Below are 25,584 nucleotides of genomic sequence, written 5' to 3' on the forward strand. Positions count from 1 at the left end.
ACCGGATGAAATCATTTTTTGATGGTTCACACGCGTATGAGGTGCGAAACGTTGGCTCGAACGTGTAGAAAGACTTGGGATAATTTATATACACTTTAATCCCCTTTTCAGATATTTTTACGACGTATTCAACACTCGTATTTATACTCCAATGAGAATACGAGTCTAAACTATTTCTCACAATTGACGGGAAGTTTCTGGAAAATATTATGTATAATATTCTTAAGGACAACCCGTCAACCTCCGACGGGTACACGAGGCTAAACTAATTTCCGAAACTCCCAGGAGTACACGAGTATAAACTGGTTCTCCTCACGTTAATGCGAAACCCTAAGGTCAACGCCGGATCAACGCGTAGCCCTAGGTCAACGCCGGTCAACGCGTTGCGATGAGAGTCAACGCTGATCAATTCGAAACCCTAAGGTCAACGCTGGATCAACGCGTAACCCTAGGTCAACGCCAGTCGACGCGTTGCGATGAGAGTCAACACCGATCGACACGAAACCCTAAGGTTAACGCGGATCAACGCGTAGCCCTAGGTCAACGCCGGTCAACGCGTTGCGATGCAGATAGTTAATCCAAAAGTCAACTCAGCGAGACGAACCAAAATTAACTCACCAAATTCAGATTCAAGACTTCGGCAACGGTCAGACGATAAACGCAGCACCGGGAGCATTGCAACTGTTCGATGAAATACTGAACAGACTGAAATGTAAAGAAGTCAAGAACTGAAATCGGTTATAGGTCCTTTAATACCGACTGAAGGTGTAGGCCTATCACGTCCAAAGTATTTCAGACTCCTCTTTAAAGGAATAAGGCTGAAACACTTTGGAGGGGGTATCTGTAGGCGTCTAAAAATGCCTATAAGTTCCCGTATGCGGCTCGAGATGAAAAGGAAGCGATAAACATCGTCTTCCAAATTGAGAAGATTCAACCAAGTGGCCCGTACACTCAACGGTCACCGGAATGATGAATCAGATCTCTCGTGTGCTCACAGGCTATTCCTAATTGGCCCGCGCACTCATTAGCCAGTTCCAAGTAGCCAGCGCATTCACTGGCCGTCGAAACGACAAGCCAAGTAACCTAAAAATTAGCCCAGCCACCGTCAAAACGATTTGTGCGTTCACGAAACACGCAAAGCAAATCGAGGAAGCGTACCACTTGGCGAAACAATGAGATACATACAAACGACGGAACGAACCAAACTCTAGAAAATCACGAAAGCCTCTGAAGACCAGGACGCGTCGAAACAGTCCGGTCAGACCAGTGGCTCGGCCACAGGCCAAACCACCATTTGGTGGCTCGGCCAAGGCCGAGCCACCAAATGGTGGATCGGCCAAGGCCGAGCCACTTCGGTGAAACAGCCAGAATCGGTTTCTTTTCGGATTCTTTCGAGATTTGGGGTTCCAACTGCTCTGATATTGTTGTTAGACAGTTTCTAACTGAAGATAGAGGGAATCCCTCGTTTTGATCAAAGAAAACCACCAACCAAGCCTATAAATAGGGGCTCGGGTGTTCATTTTTGGAGATCTGGAAATCAAGAGGACGAAGTGCTATCAAATTGGAGATTGGAGCACGAATTTCAGAGAGTTAGCAGATCTTGGCGGAGTTCTTCAACAAAACAAGAGTTCGAGAGATCTAAGACTCATTCCACCCTCCTCCGGATTTAAGCTTAGTCTTAAATCCCGAGAAGAGCCGTGATTTTGCTTTGTCAAAATCGCCACTACTGCAATCACTTCCTTCGTGAAGCAAAAGCATTAATTATCCAAACTTCTGCTCATCGGATCTGATCCGTAGGCGGTCCACGGATAAACCCCGGTACCGGCAACGATCCCGCACAAGCAATAGGCGATAAACTTCTATTGTGTGTAGTTTGAGAGAAAATTGTAACTTTTGATTTAAAGTCTTATAAAAAGGCTATATTTTGTTGTTTGAGTTTATTGTAAGTGTTTGAAGCTGTAATGGACTCATCAATGAAATCGATTTTCCACCCAAACAACTATTATATGGTTGTCTCTGTTGTAACATTGATTTTGCTAACTGTGTATATCACTATTATACTTGGAATGAAAGTTGTGATATTGCATTTCTATGTGCTTCACAGAATGAAATCGACCACTCTGATGCCCTTGCTTTGGTGAACTCTGGTTGCCGTATAATAATGGAAGATATGGGAGGAACTGGTGAAATCTATTGAAATTTGATTTAGCTTTGGTAACTATCTACTTTCATCCATTTCATCCACTGTTGATTAAATAATCCCTTTCAAAAAGCAGGTTCAAGTATACCATGTGCACCACAAGCAATAGATGTACTAAGGAAAGCTAAGACTTTGGCTGCTCCAGCAAAAAGCAGTTTCAAATATGCCATGTACACCAAAAGCTGTTTTTCCTTTTTTTAAAAAATTTATCCAACTGCCCTAACGGTTGTAACCGTTGGGGCATATATTAGCCCCAACGGTTGTAACCGTTGGGGCTAATATATGCCCCAACGTTCCAACCGTTGGGGCAAACTATTTGCCCCAACGGTTGGAACCGTTGGGGCAAGTTCGGCAACCGTTGGGGCTGACTTAGCCCCAACGCGACTTGCCGCAACGGTCGTTATTTTTGCCCCAACGGTCCTAACCGTTGGGGTCATGATTTGCCCCAACGGTTACAACCGTTGGGGCAGCTCATGTTTGTACTAGTGCATATGTAATTTTTTATTGTCATGCAATCTTATGGATGCTATTTCTAAGTAGGGTGTTATTTCTATGTCTTGAGTTGTTTTTTCTTAGGACTTCATTAAATTTGCATCCTGCTAAATATATATTCGGGATATATGTGTAATCTGCTTGTATGTTCAACTTTTCCAAGAGCCCAGAGTGTTACTTTGGATATGAACAGCAAATCAAAAAACCAATTTTGGGATTTATGCAATCATTAGTGTCATTTTGGAATTCACATCACAGGTCCTGCTACTTTGAATCTTCAAATCCAGAAGCTTCTCCATTTTCTACTTAAAGTGAATCTATATTATTCCAATAGCTTTCATGCGAGTTACTCCTTTTCTTATGTAGCTTTGTCTCACCAGGTGCTATTGTTTCTCTTGTCCAAATCCTTTTACGATCATATCCAGTGTGCTTTTCTCATAAGCAGTCTCAGGCTTTTCTAATGTCAATGTTATGGGTTTTTTTTCGCAGGTCAAGCGTGATATTGTGCTGAGAGTGCTTGTGCTTTGGTCTCACCTTTTTCGGTTCTCATTGTCATTTGATATAGCTTGCTGCTTTGTCGAATGATTGTAGCTAATATGTAAGGGTTAATTGCATATACTCTCTGTGGTATCGTTTTTATATTGCAACCCCTGCAGTGTACACTTTTGCAGATGTGCCCTTGGGTTAAAATTGTGACTGTTAAAATTGTGACTATTTTAAAATTGTGGTGTTTGCTTCTATGGTGAATGATTGTGGCTTATAGTATACTCCAATATATTGGCATTTGATGGTTTGTGGTTTGGTACATTTGCTCTTTTATTGGATGTCTTTGTGAAAGATACTAGTGGAGAGTATATCAAAGTGATGTCCAAGTACATTAACGGAAAAATTGAAAGATACTTATTATATGAAGTGTTTTATCTGTTTGCTGGGGCCTCGCAAAGTATCAGAGATGAGTTTAGCTATCAACTTATCTAAATTTGTGTTTTTTGGTTACTATTTTACACATCTCCATTGCATTTGATGTAAACAAGATGGGTTAAGAGAATAAATTTTCATCAATTTTAAATTCAAATTCGTGTATAATAAAGTACCCAAACACTAGATTTTGAAATCAAAGATTTCAAATCCTTTCATTTAATAAAGATATCCAAACAAAATATTTCCTAAATCATGGATTTCAAATCCTAAATTTAAAATCCCTTGATTTTAAATCAAAGTTCCCAAATCCAAATCAAAGTTCCCAAACGCAGGTATTCAACAAGTTTTTCAACCTGCGGGCGAAATTGAAAGCCTAACACTAGATCCAGTAGTTCACAAGCACTCTCGATATCTATGCTCTTCTGCTTGTCCTCTGGGAAATAGAAGGAAAACGAAAAAAAACTTGACATCAAAACAATTGGCATGTATATTGAGGAGAGACGCAAGTTTCTTTCTCTTTTTTTCTTTTTTTCTAGATTTCGCTATCTTTTTGTTAATATAAGGGGTTTCCAAGCCCTTGTTCTTGAATAATTTGTAAAGGGCAGAAGGGCAGTCCTTGGATTAGGACGTGATGAAGTGAGAACAAGGTGAATAAGCAACAACATTCAGAAAAGATGGATAGAAATAATTGCATCAGTAATAAGACAGAAATAGTTGTACCAATAATAACTTAAAGTTTGCCTAATTAACGATGAGATGAGAGTAGAATAACTCAAGTCTTCATAGATCCATGCAGCGAAGATATAAGAATGCATATGACAGGAGGCATAAGCATAACATCATTGCTAAAGCAGTACTCAGGACTAGTGGTGAGTGACCAATAACAATCCATGTTAGGTCTCATGTTTATGAACCAATTGTCTAACCTTGTTTTGATGATTAACAAATAATTTCTCATCTTGGTTTCTAGTATTTGTGTTTTCCTCCAACATACATCCAGGTTGATATTTGGATATTGCACGTTAACAATATCAAGGAGGTTGGAAGGAAATTGGAATGAAACCGTCGCAATTCAAGTCAAGAATTTCCATCGCTTCATCCGCTACCAAGATCGAGCTCTAACGAAGACTATTAGCTCGGGTAAAATAGTTTAGGCTTTTACTTTATGTGCTCATACTTAAAGCTCAAACTATTCACATACGCACATTTTGATTTATTGATAATTAAACATTCATTTGAGAAAATAATGTGTTTTTCGATTATTGACTTAATATAATTGTTTTACATCTTTTCTAAGTCCATTAATCCATTCAAAAGAATTTTCAATTTTGTTTGAAATCATTTTGTCAAAATCAAGAATTCAACGAACTCGTATTTTTGACGTTTTGCAAAATGATGAGTTTTCACAAATGGTAAATGTTATTTTAGAAATTCTTTTCTAACATGTTTGTTTTCATGTATATAAACATTTTCCCAAATTTTACTAATTTTAGAGTTGTTTTACTATTTTTAAATTGTATTTAGAAAACCACTTTTTCAGCAAAAACTCCTATGTATCAGTTTTCAGTCGACTGGTTGTTCAAATTAGTCGACCGACAGCATTCATCACCTTCCAACAGTTGTTAACAAATTTTATTACAAATTTTCCTTTTTATATTATTCTCTATTTTTTGGGGGTTGTCAACAAATTCTCAGTTTTTTTCTCTTTTTCCTTTGGAGAGTTTTGTTCATGCGAGATAGATAAGAGCTAAATGGTTGCTGAGTGGCTGCTCCAGTGGCAGCAATATTAGTAGTATAATAATACAGATATAAATAGATAGAGTCGTAGAGGTGATGACAACAGATCGGAAGGCCAAAACTATGTGTAGAATAGAGTTTGAATATATAATTTTTGGGTCTAGGAACAATGGGCTGCAATATAAAAAGGCAGATGTAAGTAAATAAATCATCACTAGTTTAACTAGATGTAATACTTTCAACAAAATGAAAAAATTTCGACAAAATCTGATCAATCATTGATCCGAACAGCTCATTTCCACACATATTAGGATAAAATAACCATTTTCCCCTAAAGTATTGGTGAACTCTACAGTTGGCTCTAAAATATCAATTTATCTATTTTATCCCCCCAGTCTAAGTCTACCATCAAATATTTAATAAATTAATAACGTAAAAAATGACTTTTTGTATTTCTCGATGAGTTTGTATCGATTTATCTTCTTTTTCCCCCCAAGTTAAGAAACATTTTCAACTACTCCCAAAAAAATTTTACCATTTAACCCCTTTTATGAATTAAAGTTGCTTTTTAGATTGCCAAAAATATAAGAAATGTAAAAAAAACCACTATTGCATGTTAAATATTTGACCATAGGCTCACAAAATGATCACACCGAACACACAAGCATAGTTTAAGGAGGAAAATAGACAAATGAATACTTTAAGAGGCAACTTAAAAGTTCACCAATACTTTAAAGCTAAAATGCTAATTTCGTAATAATAGTGGAGTTTTATACTCAAAGTGATCTATGTACCTTATTTTTCTTAAATTAATCCTTGCCCTAGTGCTTCACACTCAAATTAGCCCTCTTGCTTTATTTAAACTTTTAGCATTTTGCAGTAATAACTTTCAACATCGCCCTTAACCCCCCAAGAACTTTCAAAACTTACCCTACTCCCCCAATAACTTTACGCTAAACCTCAATAAATTTTGGAATTGCAGAAAATCCTAACAATTTTCTACATTTTGCAGATAACCCCCATAATTAAAACAAAATAAAAAACAACACGAAAAGAAATTTTGAAGGATAATTTCAGCAAAAGGAAAAAAAAATATAGGTTCAAATGACTCTAACCAGAGGGAGCAATGGGAAAACAAATCACAAAAAATGAGATATTTCTATTTTTGGATTGAAAATATTGAAAACTCATACATGGTTTTTTAAAAAAAAACAATTTAAGGGGTATTTTGTTCTTTCTATGTCATTTGAGTTTGCATGTGCTACATGAGATGTAACAATGCTAACTTTGTGTGTTTTTTGCAAAAGTTATCGTGAATTTAGTGCGACTTTGAAAGTTATTAGGCGTTTGGTGTGATCTTGAAAGTTACTGAGGGATTTAGTGTGATTTTTGAAACTTAGTGAGAGTTTGCTGTAAAATGCTGACAATTAAAATAAAATAGGTGGATCAATTCTAGTATGAAGCTACAGTACAGAAACCAAGCATCAAATATGATCCCTTAAAATTTTGGTGATTTTAGCCAAATTTATTATTATTTTAGTCGCAAATCTCCAACATAATTCACAAATCACACACTCTAAAAGAAGGTTGTGGCCAATGAGGGAGGGGCCCAAACAGAAGCCTGCGAAGAATTGGAATTTGGATTGCCTACCGCTGCTCAGAGTAGGATTCATGCAATCAATGAAAACCCTGATGGGACTACAGAACCCCTTCCGTTGTATAAGTCATCTCTTTCTGATCAATTCGACAGATCAATTTGCATTCCCCAGAGGTAAGAAAATAATACCATGGAGCGCGATGAGATGAAGAACAAAGGGAACGCGTCTCATAAACGACCAATATTTGTTGTCAATGAAAGTGTAGGAAGTGATGGGTTGTCGCCCGAGAAGAAATTGAAGACCAATTCTCGAGAACTTGTCAAGAATCTACTCTCAAGAGTGATGAACGATTCCTCTCATCAAAAGTCAGTATTTTTTATTAACCTCACCCGAAGTATTCATGATGTGGGCATTGAGCCCATCGACGTACTTGACTGCACTCTCTCATGGACGCTGACAGAGCGCAAATCACTCGAAGATGAAGAGGCCGGCTTCCTACTGAAAGTCATGAACAAGGTATTGCCCAGTTGCGATGAGGACAAAGAAGATGAAGAGGCCGGCTTCCTACTGAAAGTCATGAACAAGGTATTGCCCAGTTGCGATGAGGACAAAGTTCGACCTTTGGTTTCTCGAATTATATTAGTTGCCCAACCTTTTGTTGAAGATGCCTCCTCTCATTGTTGCATCAAGGCGAGCGAGATCATCTACACTCTCAGCAAAATCACGGGTCTGGATGAAATTGCTGTGCTGATTCGTCTTCAGATGAATGACAGTAGTGATTACGTAAGGGATGTGGCGGTCAAAGTTATGGGGATCGTAGCATCTGCACTCGGGATTCATGTTGTTTTCCCGTTCATCGAAAGTTGTTGTCGAAGAATTGAGCCATTGCGAGTCCGTTGTGCTGCTATAAGAATGGCGGAGCAGTTTGCTGTGAGGATCGGATGCACGTTGCTGCCACATCTTTCGCCTCTAATTGAACTTATGGAGCTCGGTCTCCTTCACAAGGATTTAGAAATCATGCGAATCACAGCTTTATCTCTCGCTGCTCTTGCTAAAGCGGTGGCACCCTATGGATATGAGCACTTTATAAACCGATATTGCATCGACTCTTCGATTTCTTCAGCAGAGATGGAGTTGGTTTTATTCATCGAAGAGGGAAAGTGTTGGGAGCGCTGGTGAAGCTATTCACTTGCATTATTCAACTTCTAACGTATCCATATCCCAGCGACATCAATTGGAACGTAGCGAACGGGGTATTGCTCGTGTCGAGACTTTCGGTAGACGACGAGGAGATGAAGGAGATTGGATTCGAAGCCATCAAAAGCCTAGCTGAGATCAAGGACGTTCAGTTACAGTGTTTGCTAATTATGGGCGAGCCTAGTTGTTTCGTGCTAATTATGTAGACGAGAATGATGACGAGAAGGGACAAGTACGTGTTGTTGGCCGATGCAACCGTTGCTTTGGCCAATAAGTTGGGAGTTGCGCATCTCAAGAGATCAATATCTAAAGAACTCGATGACTATAGTGAAGATTACAGGCAGATGGTGTTGAAAATAATTGGAAAGTTGTTGGCGTGTCCTGATAATTCATCGGACCGCAATGCTCAGTTGGAAGACGCCTTTCAGGATATCGCCTACTTGTTTTGTTCTTCATTTTAGATTATATTGACGCAACCAACAAATTTTTGCTTTTGAGATATCCTTTTTTTTCTTTTTTTTGGGATACGTTAAATTTTTTTTTTTTTTTTTTTTTTTTTTTTTTCTTCTTTTTGAGATACGTGGATCTCCAGTATGTTTTTTTAGTGTCGAAACTGTTTCTATTAAAAAGCAACCATAAATGATATTAAAATATATATTGTACGAGTATTTGATGAACATGCATTTAGGCCGGTGGCCTAATTTTTTGAGGACCGCCAACCACGGCCTTGCGGAATTGCGGCCCACCGTTTATCAAATATGACTGTTAGCGCATTTGCAATTGCACTGGTCAAGGTTGAATGCCCATATGAACTGTAGCGAAGGATTGAATTTTGATTTTATCGAAGGTAATTATTGACATAATTGTTTTAGTTTTTAAAAAACCTTATAAAAATGATCCACATTCTGCATTATGTAAGGGCGTTTTTACATATTAATCCCATATAAACTAATAAAATCCATGAAGTAAACTGATGAAATCCATGAAGAAAAACAAAAATATACTATTGCATCATTAACCTCCTGCTAAATATTTTACTATAGACTCACAAAATGATCTCGTTGAAACCATAAATGTAGTTTGGGGGAACAAAATAGGTAATTCGATACATTAGAGAGCATATTGATAGTTTACCAATACTTTAAGGGGAACGATCATTTTACCCTAGTTATTATGATACTAGTGGTTTTCAAGGTAACAATGGTTTTCAAGATTACATGACATGTTCTCATCCAAACTTTTATGTTTTGTAATATTGTGTTTTCTTTTGGAATGGATTTATGCAATTTCTTTTGTCAATATATTAATCTAGAAATATCATTTTGTTTTATGTTGATCGTTAATGAATAAATTGTCTCTATGTTTATTTTTTTACTACGTAATTCTAGCAAAGTGTAAACCATTTGAAATCTTCTCCTTGACTATTTCCAAAGGAAATTTTTCACCATATTTGAAATAATTGAATTACAAATAAATTTATAACTACTGGATAAAGAACCTCCTCTATTAAGCGAAGATTACAAATAAATTTATAACTACTGGATAAAGAACCTCCTCTATTAAGCGAAGAGGAGGGAGATTTTATTGGCGCATGCCACCGCAATTTGACATTGATTCTTGCGCACCAGCCGATAATCTATGCAAAAGTGTACTTTGCTAAAGCGTCATCGAAGCATCTGATTAGATCTCCTCATTTTTCATAGACTAATCAATCACCGGACAATGAAGAAACTCTGATAAGTAACTAGTTGAACCAAAAAGAAAGATGCAAATCACATAAAACAAATCAAGAGACGAAGACAAGAGATTTATGCTGCTCGACAGTCAGTTACATCTATAGGACGAGGGTTGAGTTTTCTTTATATTAGATATTAAAAAGATAAAATCTTTCTTGTGATCTTTAAGGATTCCACAAGTGACTTAGTCTCTTTGTGCACAAGTTGATGATCTTTAAGGATTCCACAAGTGACTTAGTCTCTTTGTGCACAAGTTGATTTTCCTTGTGAACTTATTCACAACTAAGATTTCCTAGAACTTAAAAAAGTCTCTTTGTGCACAAGTTGATTTTCCTTGTGAACTTATTCACAACTAAGATTTCCTAGAACTTAAAAATTTAAGATCAAGAAACCAGAAAAATGTTAATATCAAGGGCTGTTTGGTTGCTTTCCTCCGTTTTCCAAGTCCAACATTCCTTCACTTTTTGGTGTTTCATTCAATTTCATGGAAAGTTATTTCTTGTATTTGTTTTGTCAAAAATATGGAGAATAATTGCTTTCTAGGAGATGATGGGCGAACCGATTAATATATCAGTCTAGAATGATTGGTGAGTAGATGCCCGAATCGATGGCGGACATTGGCGATCAAGGAGTTGATCCCTAGGTTTTGGAGTGCTCTGAACGCGATGGAAAAGGTTTGATTTTTCAGATTATGCTCAAATTGCTCAGAAAGTACTTAAAAGATCGGATGGTGATGACGAGTCAGATCTGATGGCAGATAATACAAACGAGTATGCGACAGATGAGACTGACGTAGAGAATCAGATTTGATTCTAGCAGTAGAGTTATCAGTATATAATTATTCAGAGTCATCGCGGGAGCAGTAGTTGGTTGGTGTGTGGACTCGAGGAGGACAGTGCCAGACTAGATAGAGCTTGCAAGCGGGCACGATTAAGTGACATACACAAAGATGGAGACGGTGGCATTGGACTTGAAGACAATGAGCGCTCATATGTGGTCCAAGCCAAGTGATGAAGGAGATAGAGGCATCCAGCTCGTAGTGTGGAGTAGGAGAGGTGTACCGATATATTTCGAGACGAGTGATGCAGGTGGAGTAGGAGGACAGCAAGTGGGGGAAGGCTACTGTCAAGTTTAGTTTGGGAGGAGAAGCATGGTTGATTTACTTCTAATGTCAGAGGTGGCAAAAATCTATTGGTGCACACAAGAGAAATGAAGGCGCCACAAAGAGACAGATGAGAGTGAGAGTCATAGGGGCATCCAGTTGGAGTGTAGGTGATTCGATTTGAAGTGCAAAAAAAATAAAAGCCTCTCGCGGGAGAGGTAAAGTTTTAAGACAACGATGATATATCTTCAATGGAGTTTGGGAATCAAATCCAAGATGAAGATTGTTGGGATTATGTCTTTGATTCTTTGTATAACTTTATGAGAATTAGATAGGGTTAGAGATCTATCATAATTAAGAGATTAGGTCACATCATGATTAGAAGTTTGAACCCTATTCTAATTAGGAAGTTAGCCTAGAGATAATGTTTTGGTTTTCCTATATATATTCTTCTATTGTTAGAGGAAAAACCAAGTAGAGGAGAGAGAGTAAATATTCTTATAATCTAGGGTTAGCAGAGGACGTAATCCGATTCAAGAATATTGTGCGAGAGGCGAGAGTTCGGTAGTTTTTGTTCGCGCAGAAGATTACATCATTGGGAGAGAGTTTCACAGTCTTTGTCCATTCAAAAGATTGTAAGGAGAGGGTTTCGAAGAGAACATGAAAGTTGATTATGTATGTGAGGTTGAGAGATGAGAGTTAAGTGATTTTTCTTGTAGTTCTCCCTGATACATAGTGGATTTCTCCTATTGTTACCCCGTGGACGTACGTTAAAGTTGGTCGACCGAACCACGTAAATCTCGGTGTTCTTTCTTCTTAATTGCGGTTGTTTTCTATCTTGTTGATTGTGAGTTGACTTTCAAGTTGCGCAGACTAAAATTCCCCAACAATGAGGACGAGTTTAAATTGGGAAGGTGGGTGTTTAGTTTGCTAGTCGAATGGAATGATAAGTTCAAAGGTTATCTTTTTTTGGTTAATTGCATATTGGTCCCTTACATCATCTTTAATTGCCAACTAATCCCTCAAATCTCATTATTTTGTTTATTAGTCCCTTAAATGTTTAGTTTTTTTGCCAATCCGTCCCCCGTGTTAGTTGGTGTTAATAATGACCATTAAATGTGACGGAATTAGGTAAAATACCCATCATACCCCTACCTATAACAACTCAAATCCACCTTCTTTCTTCACCAAACCCAAAATTAAGGTCTTTCCCATGACTAGCTTCACTCTAAACCCAAAACTTACAAGGGCAATATAATACCTCATGGGTAATAAGGTAACTTGAGTTGTTCGGTTACGCATTAACTCAACTAGAGTTAGAGAAGTTAACAGTTTTTCTAACAGAAGGACCATCTTGCAAGAAAACTGAAGATTTATGGGACTAATAAGCAAATATTAAGATTTGAGGGACTATTTGGTAATTAGAAAAGATATAAGGGACTAATAGGCAATTAACCCTTTTTTAAAGGGGTTTTTGCATATACCCTAATCTTCTATATTTGCACTTTTACCCTTTGTATCATGATATTTGCGGAATTGCCCTCTAATTATCACGTCATGTTTTTCTACCCCTTCATTACTAGAGAGTTTTAGTTTGAGATGGAAAATATTCCAAATCTATTGTAAATTATTAGAAATAGCATCTCGGTGACGTCACACCTACGGCCCTTTTTCAATATATTCTTTATCTTTTTCATATTTATTATTTATTTAAAAATATCTTACTGGAGAAGAATAGAGAGAGAGAGAGAGAGATTTAAAACTGAAATGCTCTGATATAGTCTCTGCGATCTTCTGAAAGATTGTATTAATTAATGGAAAAATAGGAAGGATTTTTATCCTTCCATAATTTAATTTACTTCTCTTACAAATAAAAACAAACTCTACAAAAAAGATTTAACATATCTGTACTCCAAGTCTTTTCTTTTATTTCTTTTTTTTTCTCATCTATTAAGCCCACAGTAGATTTGGGCCTTACAAAGTGCATTGCGATCCACTAACGTGCAGTATGCGGCCCAGTTACGTCATGATTAATTAGTTCGCTCTTCAGAATCCCAAAGTCCATGTGGACGAATCAAGAGCCAGCTGTAATTAAGCCTTAATTTTAAGCAGTGTCCACTAACCGCCAACAAAAACAATAAATCCCCAAAATACCCCTTCGTTCTCTTTAAAAGCCTCCTCCGCTCGAAGGCGCCATTGTCCTCACTACAAATTAAAGCTCTTAAACCAACTCCTCACCCATCTCCTTTCTCTTGCTCGTGAGAAAAAACAAAACAAACTTTCCAAATTTCCCCCAAATTTCAACAAAACAATGGCGATCAGACCCTCATCAACCCTTTTCTCCCCCCGCATTGCGATCCTCTCTTCGTCTCAGGAACCAGGTAATCCTCATCCCCTAAACCCTAACCCTAAGAATCGATTCTTGTTCTTGATTTCTTGAATTCTTGATTTCAGCGGGAATCACTCCTAGCTGCGCGCGCTTCACCTTCGACGCCACCCTGTACCCACCGGAGGACGACGACGACTACATCATAGTCGGGACCATCGGCTGCCCTCTCGCTGCCACCCTCTCCGCCGCCGGCCACCACGTCCTCCTCCTCGAGCGCGGCGGGACCCCCGACGAGTTCCCCTCCCTCAGCTCCCAGGACGGATTCCTCCAAACCCTGGTTGCCGCCAACAGCCTCGATTCCCCCGCCCAGTCCTTCGTCTCCGACGACGGCATCACCATGGCTCGCGGCAGAGTCCTCGGCGAATCGTCGGTGATCAACGCGGGAGGAGGTAACCCTCAGTCCTCAAACCCTGACCCTAAGAATCGATTCTTGTTCTTGATTTCTTGATTTCAGGGGGAACTACTCCCAGCTACGCGCGCTTCACCTTCGACGCCACCCTGTACCCGCCGGAGGACGACGACGACTACATCATAATCGGGACCATCGGCTGCCCTCTCGCTGCCACCCTCTCCGCCGCCGGCCACCACGTCCTCCTCCTCGAGCGCGGCGGGACCCCCGACGAGTTCCCCTCCCTCAGCTCCCAGGACGGATTCCTCCAAACCCTGGTTGCCGCCAACAGCCTCGATTCCCCCGCCCAGTCCTTCGTCTCCGACGACGGCGTCACCAAGGCTCGCGGCAGAGTCCTCGGCGGATCGTCGGCGATCAACGCGGGAGGAGGTAACCCTCAGTCCCCAAACCCTGACCCTAAGAATCGATTCTTGTTCTTGATTTCTTGATTTCAGGGGGAACTACTCCCAGCTACGCGCGCTTCACCTTCGACGCCACCCTGTACCCGCCGGAGGACGACGACGACTACATCATAATCGGGACCATCGGCTGCCCTCTCGCTGCCACCCTCTCCGCCGCCGGCCACCACGTCCTCCTCCTCGAGCGCGGCGGGACCCCCGACGAGTTCCCCTCCCTCAGCTCCCAGGACGGATTCCTCCAAACCCTGGTTGCCGCCAACAGCCTCGATTCCCCCGCCCAGTCCTTCGTCTCCGACGACGGCATCACCATGGCTCGCGGCAGAGTCCTCGGCGAATCGTCGGTGATCAACGCGGGAGGAGGTAACCCTCAGTCCTCAAACCCTGACCCTAAGAATCGATTCTTGTTCTTGATTTCTTGATTTCAGGGGGAACTACTCCCAGCTACGCGCGCTTCACCTTCGACGCCACCCTGTACCCGCCGGAGGACGACGACGACTACATCATAATCGGGACCATCGGCTGCCCTCTCGCTGCCACCCTCTCCGCCGCCGGCCACCACGTCCTCCTCCTCGAGCGCGGCGGGACCCCCGACGAGTTCCCCTCCCTCAGCTCCCAGGACGGATTCCTCCAAACCCTGGTTGCCGCCAACAGCCTCGATTCCCCCGCCCAGTCCTTCGTCTCCGACGACGGCGTCACCAAGGCTCGCGGCAGAGTCCTCGGCGGATCGTCGGCGATCAACGCGGGAGGAGGTAACCCTCAGTCCCCAAACCCTGACCCTAAGAATCGATTCTTGTTCTTGATTTCTTGATTTCTTGATTTCTTGATTTCAGGGGGAACTACTCCCAGCTACGCGCGCTTCACCTTCGACGCCACCCTGTACCCGCCGGAGGACGACGACGACTACATCATAATCGGGACCATCGGCTGCCCTCTCGCTGCCACCCTCTCCGCCGCCGGCCACCACGTCCTCCTCCTCGAGCGCGGCGGGACCCCCGACGAGTTCCCCTCCCTCAGCTCCCAGGACGGATTCCTCCAAACCCTGGTTGCCGCCAACAGCCTCGATTCCCCCGCCCAGTCCTTCGTCTCCGACGACGACGTCACCAAGGCTCGCGGCATAGTCCTCGGCGGATCGTCGGTGATCAACGCGGGAGGAGGTAACCCTCAGTCCCCAAACCCTGACCCTAAGAATCGATTCTTGTTCTTGATTTCTTGATTTCAGGGGGAACTACTCCAGCTACGCGCGCTTCACCTTTGACGCCACTCTGTACCCGCCGGAGGACGACGACGACTACATCATAGTCGGGACCATCGGCTGCCCTCTCGCTGCCACCCTCTCCGCCGCCGGCCACCACGTCCTCCTCCTCGAGCGCGGTGGGACCCCCGACGAGTTCCCCTCCCTCAGCTCCCAGGACGGATTCCTCCAAACCCTGGTTGCCGCCAACAGCCTCGATTCCCCCGCCCAGTCCTTCGTCTCCGACGACGGCGTCACCAAGGCTCGCGGCAGAGTCCTCGGCGGATTGTCGGCGGTCAACGCCGGATTCTACAGCCGGGCTCACAGGGAGTTCTTTAATGCTTACGGTGTCGAGTGGGGCCCGGAGATGGTGGAGAAGGCGGTGGGGTTTAGGCCGGAGCTGAAGAGTTGGCAGTCTGCAGTGAGGGATGGATTGATCGAGACGAATGTAACGCCGTATGATGGGTTTACAGAGAGGCACATGGAGAAGGCGAACATGGAGAATTTGAGGGTGGCGACTAGGGCTAGCGTGGAGAGGATCTTGCTCAAGTCAAATCTATCTTCAGGTTGGTTTTCTTGCTTTTTTTGAATTTGGTTCGTCGTTCTGTTTTCTTGATTTCAATCATATGATAATGTTTTGAATTGCGCATTTTCACCTTTAAGAAAGCTTGGCGCTTTGGGTTTGAGTCTAAAACAGTTAGCTGAGTTGAATTAATTGTATAACCTTAACGTTCTGATTGGTCAATCATATGATTAATTGGTTAAAAAATAAGTAATTGGACAGGAGCAATCTTTATGAGTGTTAGTTAAATATTCTTTTATTAATGCAAAATAATATTTTACTTAGAATCCGATCCAGCTACCGAGGCCCTACCTAGATCCTGGACTTGGTCCAGCTAAGGCCCAAGCATAAAAAAGTTATAAAAAAAAAACTTTACAAGCTCGTAAATTTTCTCATTAGTCGACCCCACTCTTAATTGGAATCTTACTTTTTTATAAAGTTTCAGAAAGCCCTTATTACGCCATTATTATTGCAGAAAGGTCTCAAATGTTGCGGGGTTTTGTGCAAGGCCCAAAAGTCTCGGGGTTACTATGTGAAAATTTAGGAAAGAAATAAGGTTCACATCGTAATGTGCGGAGCTTTATGGATTGTCAGATTGTGGTTGGAAGTGACAAATGAGTCAAGCCAACAGGAGGTTGGCCAATCTCTAATCCAATCGGGTCCAACTATTCACACTCCAAACAGTAACTTTGGGGGTGTAAGGACTAAATTGTCCTTCTCCCAAACCAAAACAGGCCAAGTCCATTTCAGAAATACTCTCAACATCAAAAGGGCATTTTCGGCAATCCAACTCCCAAAATTATGGTTTAGGAGTGGATATAGCAAACATGAATTCAATCGTATCTCTTTTTCTTTATGCTGCGATTATTAATGATCTTCGTGGGGGTGGAGTTAGAAATTTTATCTTAGAGGGCCAAGAATCCTAGGGACATATGTGCATTAATAATAATTAATTAGTTCAATTGTTTTGAGATATTTTTAGGCTGGATTGTACTTATTATGTGGCTTCTCCTCTAGCTTGCACTAATTTATCCTCACTTGTTTTTTATAGCACTTATATGGGTTCGCAATTATTCACCCTAAAGTTCTTGAATATAGCAGTTTAATAGCTCAGTTATGCAAATGTGAGATTCTTCACCTCTAAGAGAGAAAATTCTTATGAAACACTCAATTTTAGAGCATTTTAGGCTTCGTTTGGATACCATTCTGTTTTCCTTATTACCATGATGTTTTGTTTTCCCTTAAAATGTTTTCAAAACATCATGTTAAGTATTTTTTGTCAACACTAGTTTGACCCATTATAACATTAGTATTAAACATATTATTAATATATTATATATTAATTATAATAAAATATATTATAAATAAAATATTTTAATATTTAGTTTACATTATTATAGTATTATAAGTATTAAATGTAATTCAATATAATATTGTATAATATATTATAATATTATATTGTACTTTAATGAGTTATATTATATTATAAGTATTACATATTATTTTCAAATAATTAATTATATATTTAATTATTTTGGTGTATCAATTTGTTATTGTTGTATATTATATTAATGTTTTATAATAATATTATTTCAATATTAACATAATATTATACTATTATTAATATAATATTATATTATACTATTATTCATATAATATAATATTATTAATAATGTTAATATTATGTTATTACTAGTACGTTATTAATAAATTAATATATTATAAATATTTTAATATTATATAATATATTATAGTTTTTAATATTATTATACTTAAAACATCTAAAAGGTGTTTTGAAATAAGTGTTGTGTTTTTGGTTTGAGGATGATTTAGCTCAAAAAACATCATGGTTTCTAAACGCATGATATTTTGTTTTTAGCAAAAACACCATGGAAACAAGACACGATGGTATCCAAACGGAGCAGCTATTAAAATACTATTTTAAAATAGAAGTGAAATTGGTTAAAATAGAATTATTATAGGTTTAACGGTAAATTCAATAATATTAAAGGGTTAATAGTCCTAAAATCAGCATGTGAGTGTCAAATGAGAATTTTCGGTGCGAAATTCCTTTTGTGCAACATTATGGTAGTAAAATGTAATTTTTAAAAAGTTTGGGGTATGAAGTGCTGATAGAAACAAATAAAGATTATATATCTGCATAGTAGGGAAACCTATGGGGTACTAAAGTGCAATGAAGCCATGCTTTTAAGAATGATATAAATATGTAAATTGTTATATACAAAATTATATACACCCACACACACAACACACACACGTAATATCGATTTTTTTTTATTTTTGGGTGGTGGGGGCAAAGCCCCAAGAACTTGTGCATAGCTCCACCATTGATGATCTTCGTCCATCTTCAACATTGAAAGGAGGGAATTTGGAAGTTTCTCACCCTTCAAATGCCCTGCACGTGCATGGGACAAGTAGCCATCTCACATTTTTGAAGAAGATAATAAAAGAGGGAAAAGAAAAAAAGAAAAAAAAAAGGAAAAACAAGATTGTACGTGGCATCAATTTCAAGGGTCCTCTCAGCAGAATCTCAGCCAAAAAAAAATTTGAGAACCAGTTCGTAGGGTTAGATGAGCTTGGGACAACAACTTGCAAGGTAGTTCCAAAGACCCAATTAATTGAATGGCATTTTATGACATGGTATTATTTTTACTTTTCGTTTTTGCCCCGTACTTTCATTTATGAAAATTTAATGAAATAAACATGGTAGAGTTACACAAGTGTACAACCTTCGATGCCACTGTAACCGTGAAGTTGGCTGTATTGAAAGCCACCCACCGGTGGCTCATATTAAGCCATAATTTGCCAGACCTCTCTGTCGACTACAAAGTCCGAACACACTGATGAGTCCCACATAATTTGGACGTGTTTTTGAGTCTTGTTTGGATTCGGATTTGGGAGTTGTTTGGCTAGTTGGACTCATGTTTGGATTCGAATTGCGGAGTTGTTTGGCTACTTGGACTGGAATTTAAGGGAGGCTATAAATAAAGATTGCTAGCTAGGGTTTCTTTATGTATATTTGGCAAGAAATTTTGATATTTGTTTCGGCTTCATAAGGAAAAGAGATTAGTGTTTCTACTCTGCTCCATCTTCATTGTGACATCTTGATAAATAATGGATTATCAATCTCGTCGGTTGTGGACGTAGACATCTTGCCGAACCAAGATTAATCATTGCCTTCTCTTTGTGAGATGGTTGCATGTCCGCGTTTGTCTCTACAGTAACTGTTCTCAACATTTTTATGCGCATGCAAAACTCATGTAATTGTGTAATTACTATATGTTTGACTACATGTCTAATCATGTGCGTGGTCTATGGATGTCCTTGTAAAGTTTGAGACGGAAATTAATTTCATTCATGCCATTGCTATGACAAACCAACATGTCATGATGTTTCGAAACGATTTCAAATGATACCCTCTTTAGCTACTTCTTGAACTACTCATTTTGTCTTAGTGCGAATCTTGACCCCTTTGTGCAAAATTCAAAGATGCTACTTCTCCAACTATTCATGGGGAATACCGCGAGTCTTAGATTTAAAATGATATGAAAATTAATCACCAGATAAATTAATGGGTTCGATGAAAATGGAAAAATTTGCAAAATAGACCTATTTTGTTAAATGATTTAATCCCCCATTAAATCATACGGGACTACTAGTCTCGTATGTTTCGAATGTTCCGCTTTGCAAAATCGATCTCTTTTTGGCCTGTTGGCCAAAAAGATGTCTATTTTGCTAAATATTTAGCAAAACGGTCTGTTTTGCTAAATATTTAACAAAATAGGTCTATTTTGCAAATTTCTTCAAAATATCTTCGATTAAAGGTGTTCGGGTTTTTTAATAGCTGTCTAATATCTCAAATATACCACGTCTGATGGCCCCCTAACTGTACAAAAACACATCAATAATGATGATTATTTCATCTTGCTCATTTGGAGATGAAAATGTGAAAACCTTAATAATGGATATTTGTATTATGAAATAAAAGCATATACCTTCACATGCCGAGGGATCTCTACGCATCTCATCGCCCCCTCCAAACTCTGCAGACCCCATCCCTCGGAAGTTGGAACGCCAACTTATCTCACCAACTTGTAGGTAACGGTACTTAATTATAAATTCCAATCCCATTTATTTTAATGGGTTTTATTTATTTATTTGTCAAGAATTTGCTTAGTAGGATAGCCATCCACATCATCAAGTGAAACTTATGAAAGAATAGACCAATTGAAAGATATATTAGATCTAATTAACTCACACCAACAATGTGACGTTAGCCTTGCATCTCCCCCTCACCAAAAGATCCATGGAACCTTCTTTTATTTATCTTTTTTGGTGAAGGTTGTAGGATGTATTATGGATAAATCAAGCAAAAATTAACCTATTATCTAGTTAGTTGTTTGGGATAAATTATGGCACTGTTTGGCAACCAAAAAAAATATCTTATCTAAGAGCTTGTGTCTTATTGACTTGGTCAATAAGCTAGTAGAGCTGTTTGGTGACAAAAAATAAGAGGAGATTATTTTAGAGATTGTGTCTTTTGCAAGTAGTTTTTGAAAAACTACCTCAAGTAGCGTTTGTCTTTAGGAAGGAGCTGCCAATTTTTGTCTTCCGTTTTTGCCCCTAATAATTCTAATTTTATATCAATAATATTGCATGTCTTTTTTAGTCATTTAACAAACTTAAGCTAGTTGTACAGCTACTTTTGCCAAACAGCTCTAGTCAATCAGCTAGCTACACAGCTAACAGCTTTCAGCTACAATTTCATAGCTTTCAGCTAGCTTAACAGCTTTCAGCTATAATCTCGCAGCTTTCAGCTAGTTTTGCCAAACAGAGCCTATAGATAAATTCAAATCTTTTACCCTCAGACGAAGAAAACATCATTTCTTAACAAACAGACCTCCTGAAGATAAAGGAGCCAAAAAAATCACAAATTTGCAATAATAAAATTACAGCAGATAAACAATCGCAGCTTTCAGCTAGTTTTGCCAAACAGAGCCTATAGATAAATTCAAATCTTTTACCCTCAGACGAAGAAAACATCATTTCTTAACAAACAGACCTCCTGAAGATAAAGGAGCCAAAAAAATCACAAATTTGCAATAATAAAATTACAGCAGATAAACAATAAGAAATCAGTGAGATTATTTGGATTGAAGCTGGACAGCCTAACGGTGGTTACCGCAAATAGACAGGCAAAGGGCCACTTGATAAATAGCAATCGGAGAGGTGTCCACATCAAAGCCAGCTCCTAAACTAGGAACTAACAAAATGTAATTCCACATCAAAGCCAGCTCCTAATCTTGATCATGAAAAGAACTCGTGCCTTTAAAGCGAGTATGATATATATTCCTCCAAAATTGGTGTGTTTAGGTTTAAGAACGTGTAGATCAAGTTCAACGGAGCGGATCGCAAAAAAAAAAAAAAGGAATGATGTGATTTTAGGCCGCGTCCTTAGGTGGGAATATACGTCAATCCTATCAATAAAATGAATGAATGTCCTCTTTATCTTGAGCTAAAATTTAGTCTACAGGAGAAAATCTCCTTGTACCAAAATGGCAAAATCTTTTAAAGTTCAACATATAAAAAAAATTCAAAATATTTGTCTACCCTTCCCTAAAAAAATGTTGTGCAATTAATCAAAGACTAGCCAGCTTACTCAATCCTTGTGAAGAATTATGAGGCTCTCCAACTCCATCTAGTCTAGAACACTCTGAAAAAGGTGAATAAAACACATGAGTTCACAACTCATGTGAATTCAATAAGTGGATAAATTTATACATTAAACTTTGGTTCGGCGAAACCCATAATTTTTTATGAGCAAAATATTAAGACTATAAAATCATCAATGAACTTTTAAACTTGATGTGACATTTTAAAAATATAAATTCATGCAATGTAAAATAAGCAGGCTAGGTCTTAGTACGGTCAACACCTCCTACTCCTGTTGACTTGGTAACCCCACAAGCATTAAGCCTATGGTTTCTAGACGGTGAGACCCAAAATTTGAGTTTGTAGCGCTAATGAAAACCTCATAGGGACACATGAGCCCTGTTTAGATGAACTTACTTATTTTCGACATATATTAGTATATTGACATTTAGATGCATAGGTTTTCAATAAATGAACAAAAGTTCATACAACCAAATTCTTTATAAAAGAACCAAAGGCAAACCAATGGTGAAAATCAAACCACATGCATCTCAATCAACCTACTACTATGTGAAAAAGACATGATTGTCGTTAAAGAAATAAACTGAATACTTGTGTCATCATAAAACACGATTAAACCAACAACAGATACTCGAGCAAAATCATATAAAACTATATAACTAATCACAGAATAGCTTCACACATACATAGGATAACTTCTGATGAAAAACTGCATAGTGCACAATGCATAAATCACCACTTACCGTAACCTGAAAGACGATCCAAATTCGACTCACGAAGCTTCTGCGAAAATCCCTAAAGAATAATGCACATACTCATCAGTATATAACATCCCGCTGCTATATGCTAAAGCAAAGAAGAACTAATTAATATACTAGATAAACTGCACTCTACATTTTTATTTTAACCTAGTATACTTGTTTGTCCCCCTATGTATTCAAACTTAATAAGCAACCTAACCTCTGAAGTCTGAAACAAATAACCGAACTTGTATGCATTTATCTCTTCAACAAGGAATTTAATTCATGGTTAGTAATCTTATGCATATGTACAGTTCAAAGGTATGCTCCAGAAAGGTGTTTCATGTGGCGAAGTTTAGCATCAACTATCGTACAAGACCCAACTAGGTAGGTGAAGACTTGGCCAAGAAGCAACGCTAATACAATAAGTAATAAATTTATAGACAACTTACCCTATCGAGATCGAAGTATGGCTGCGATCTCCGGAGATAGATATCGAAGAGCGCGGGAATGAAACTGAAGCCAGCTTGTCAGGAATCTACAAACCCTAATAAAATAATATTTCATTCTTTTCTTTATGACTAGGGGTAACTAGGTTTAGACTTTAGATTTTCCTTTTGTTTCTCATTGAGGAAAGCTGTGTGTTTGCCTGTTGAGGCTGCGGATATAGATAGGTCAGTGTTTGTTTTGACTTTATTTAAGTTCACATTCTTCAGTAACATCCCTCAACTAATTGTAATTACATATGTTATTATAGATACAGCTATCATATGCATAAAATGGCCTTCTGTAATATATTATTTCATGGTTTGATATATACTTAAACTCAGTACATTAAATAAGCACTAAATATACTATTATATTTTTTATTAAGTGAAAAATTAGGGTGACTACACAATATGTACTGTACGCTCATTACTCCACATTTTTACTAAAAGTATGTTGCATTAGGATCTTGTGCTAGTAATTCTGAATCCTTTAAATTCGAAAAGCTTCTTTCGACCTTTCTACTTTATAGATTATCTCCTCCCTGATCTCATTAATTAATTGTACATAATCAACAAGTAACACACACCATGAGACGTTTTATATGTTCATAAAGTTGGTCCTTCACCAATGCAGATATTAAGGGTTGTAAGTCTATGGTAATAAAAAAGAGTTGTCTCTCCTTTATCTTGTTCTCACCCCAATTGTTACTCTACCATACATATCCATCAATATACGTGCTATACTAGATACATATTTCTTTTCGAAAACCACCACATTATTTTCTAGGCACTCTATTAGAATCACTTTCTAGATTAACTGAAACTATATAAATCTACATTCTTCTAAATTTTAATTGATCTATATTATTTTTGCCTCATTAAAAAGCATTGGGGTCTCAATATCAGTTTTGTTACTCCTTTATCTATGTTCTTATGTTTATTTTGTTGCTCGTTCCAGCGTTTCACTCGTCTTGGTGGAAAACTTCCAAAGGGTGTCTTGCTTGTTGGCCCACCTGGCACAGGGAAGACTATGTTAGCAAGAGCTATCGCAGGAGAAGCTGGTGTTCCTTTCTTCTCATGCAGTGGTAGTGAGTTTGAGGAGGTGTATGTGGGTGTTGGAGCTAGGAGAGTAAGAGATCTATTTGCTGCTGCAAAGAAAAGATCCCCTTGCATTATTTTCATCGATGAGATTGATGCAATTGGTGGACGCCGCAATCCCAAGGACCAACAATACATGAGGATGACCCTAAATCAGTTGTTGGTTGAGCTAGATGGTTTTAAGCAGAATGAGGGGATCATTGTCATTGCTGCTACTAATTTCCCAGAGTCATTGGATAAAGCACTGATCCGACCTGGGCGTTTTGACCGTAACGTTGTTGTTCCCAATCCAGATGTGGAAGGTCGACGGCAGATTCTAGAATCTCACATGTCAAAGGTACCCATTTTCTTTCCTTACATTCTAGATCTTGTAACTTTCCTATCCGTTACTGTATGTCACCGGTTCATGCTCTTCTTGGTTAGTTTTGTTAGTGTTAAAATTTGAAAGTATAACCCTTCAACCATCACTACAATTCTGGAGATTCAGCACGGTATAAGGGATTTTTAACAATCCGATTGGCCACATATTTAAACATATCTACGAAAAAGGAGAAACCACTATGTGAGTCAGCTTCGGCCCATGAATGCGTTCGACATGCAGAAATGTTATAAAATAACAATCCTCAATCGTCACAACAACTTGGGAGTGTTGGTGAAGTTGATTGAACTTTTAACATGTAGTGTCCAATATATCTTTGTCATAGGATGTTCATCTATCGAAACTAAAATTTTTATACTATTAATCTTCATTGTTTATGCAGTAGTAAGTCCCTTGAAATGGTTTTTGTGCAGATCCTGAAGGGAGAGGATGTAGATCTTATGATCTTAGCCAGAGTTACCCCTGGCTTCTCAGGTGCAGATCTCGCGAACCTTGTGAACATAGCTGCAGTCAAGGCAGCAATGGATGGGGCTAAATCTGTCACAATGGCTGATCTCGAATATGCGAAGGACAAGATCACAATGGGCAGCGAAAGGAAGTCAGCAGTGATCTCTGAAGAGAACAGGAGAACTACAGCGTTCCATGAGGGTGGCCATGCTCTTGTTGCAATCTACACTGATGGTGCAATGCCAGTTCATAAGGCCACAATTGTTCCTCGTGGAATGGCCCTCGGCATGGTGATGCAGTTGCCGGACAAGGATCAGACCAGCCTGACACGCAAGCAAATGCTTGCTAGGCTGGATGTTTGCATGGGTGGCCGAGTCGCTGAAGAACTAATATTTGGGGAAAGCGAAGTGACTTCCGGTGCTTCCTCAGACCTCAGGCAAGCCACTGCACTAGCAAGAAAAATGGTGACCAAGTATGGGATGAGCAAGAAGGTCGGTGTTGTTACTCACAACTATGATGATGATGGAAAGAGTATGAGCACAGAAACGAGGTTGCTGATCGAGGAGGAGGTGAAAGAGCTTCTCGAGAGAGCTTATAACAACGCCAAGACTATACTCACCACTCACAGTAAAGAGCTGGATGCGCTAGCAAATGCTTTGTTAGAGAAGGAAACTCTAACTGGGGCTCAGATTAAGAGTTTGCTTGCTCAAGCGAGAGAGGGGAAGCAGCAGCATCAGCAGCAGGAGGTGGTGGTTAATGCAACACA

The 25,584-nt window shown here is 39.1% G+C and overlaps 2 protein-coding genes across 3 annotated transcripts; both read left to right on the forward strand.

Annotated features, from left to right (window-relative positions):
- Nucleotides 7,431–8,252, forward strand: LOC109843640 (splicing factor 3B subunit 1-like). 2 transcript variants are annotated; one of them, XM_020412597.1, is made up of 2 exons: nt 7,431–7,443; nt 7,513–8,252. In XM_020412597.1, the coding sequence occupies exon 2, from the start codon at nt 7,525–7,527 to the stop codon at nt 8,125–8,127; it is 603 nt and encodes a 200-aa protein (XP_020268186.1). In that variant the 5' UTR covers nt 7,431–7,443; nt 7,513–7,524; the 3' UTR covers nt 8,128–8,252. The 2 variants fall into 2 exon arrangements, with proteins under 2 accessions (XP_020268186.1, XP_020268187.1); XM_020412598.1 differs by having other exon boundaries at nt 7,435–7,485; nt 7,555–8,252.
- Nucleotides 23,805–25,582, forward strand: LOC109842567 (ATP-dependent zinc metalloprotease FTSH 4, mitochondrial-like; the record flags this gene model as incomplete). The annotated part of the gene is made up of 2 exons (XM_020411426.1): nt 23,805–24,329; nt 24,785–25,582. Coding segments are annotated over exons 1-2 (1,308 nt in total), but the record flags the coding sequence as incomplete, so codon positions are not given.

This window comes from Asparagus officinalis, chromosome 5 (assembly GCF_001876935.1).
Source record: "Asparagus officinalis chromosome 5, Aspof.V1, whole genome shotgun sequence".
In the NCBI taxonomy this organism is placed as follows: Eukaryota; Viridiplantae; Streptophyta; class Magnoliopsida; order Asparagales; family Asparagaceae; genus Asparagus; species Asparagus officinalis.

Coding starts and splice junctions, on each gene's coding strand:
- LOC109843640 (XM_020412597.1), top strand. CDS start 7,525: ATGAACAAGGTATTGCCCAGTTGCGATGAGGACAAAGTTCGACCTTTG.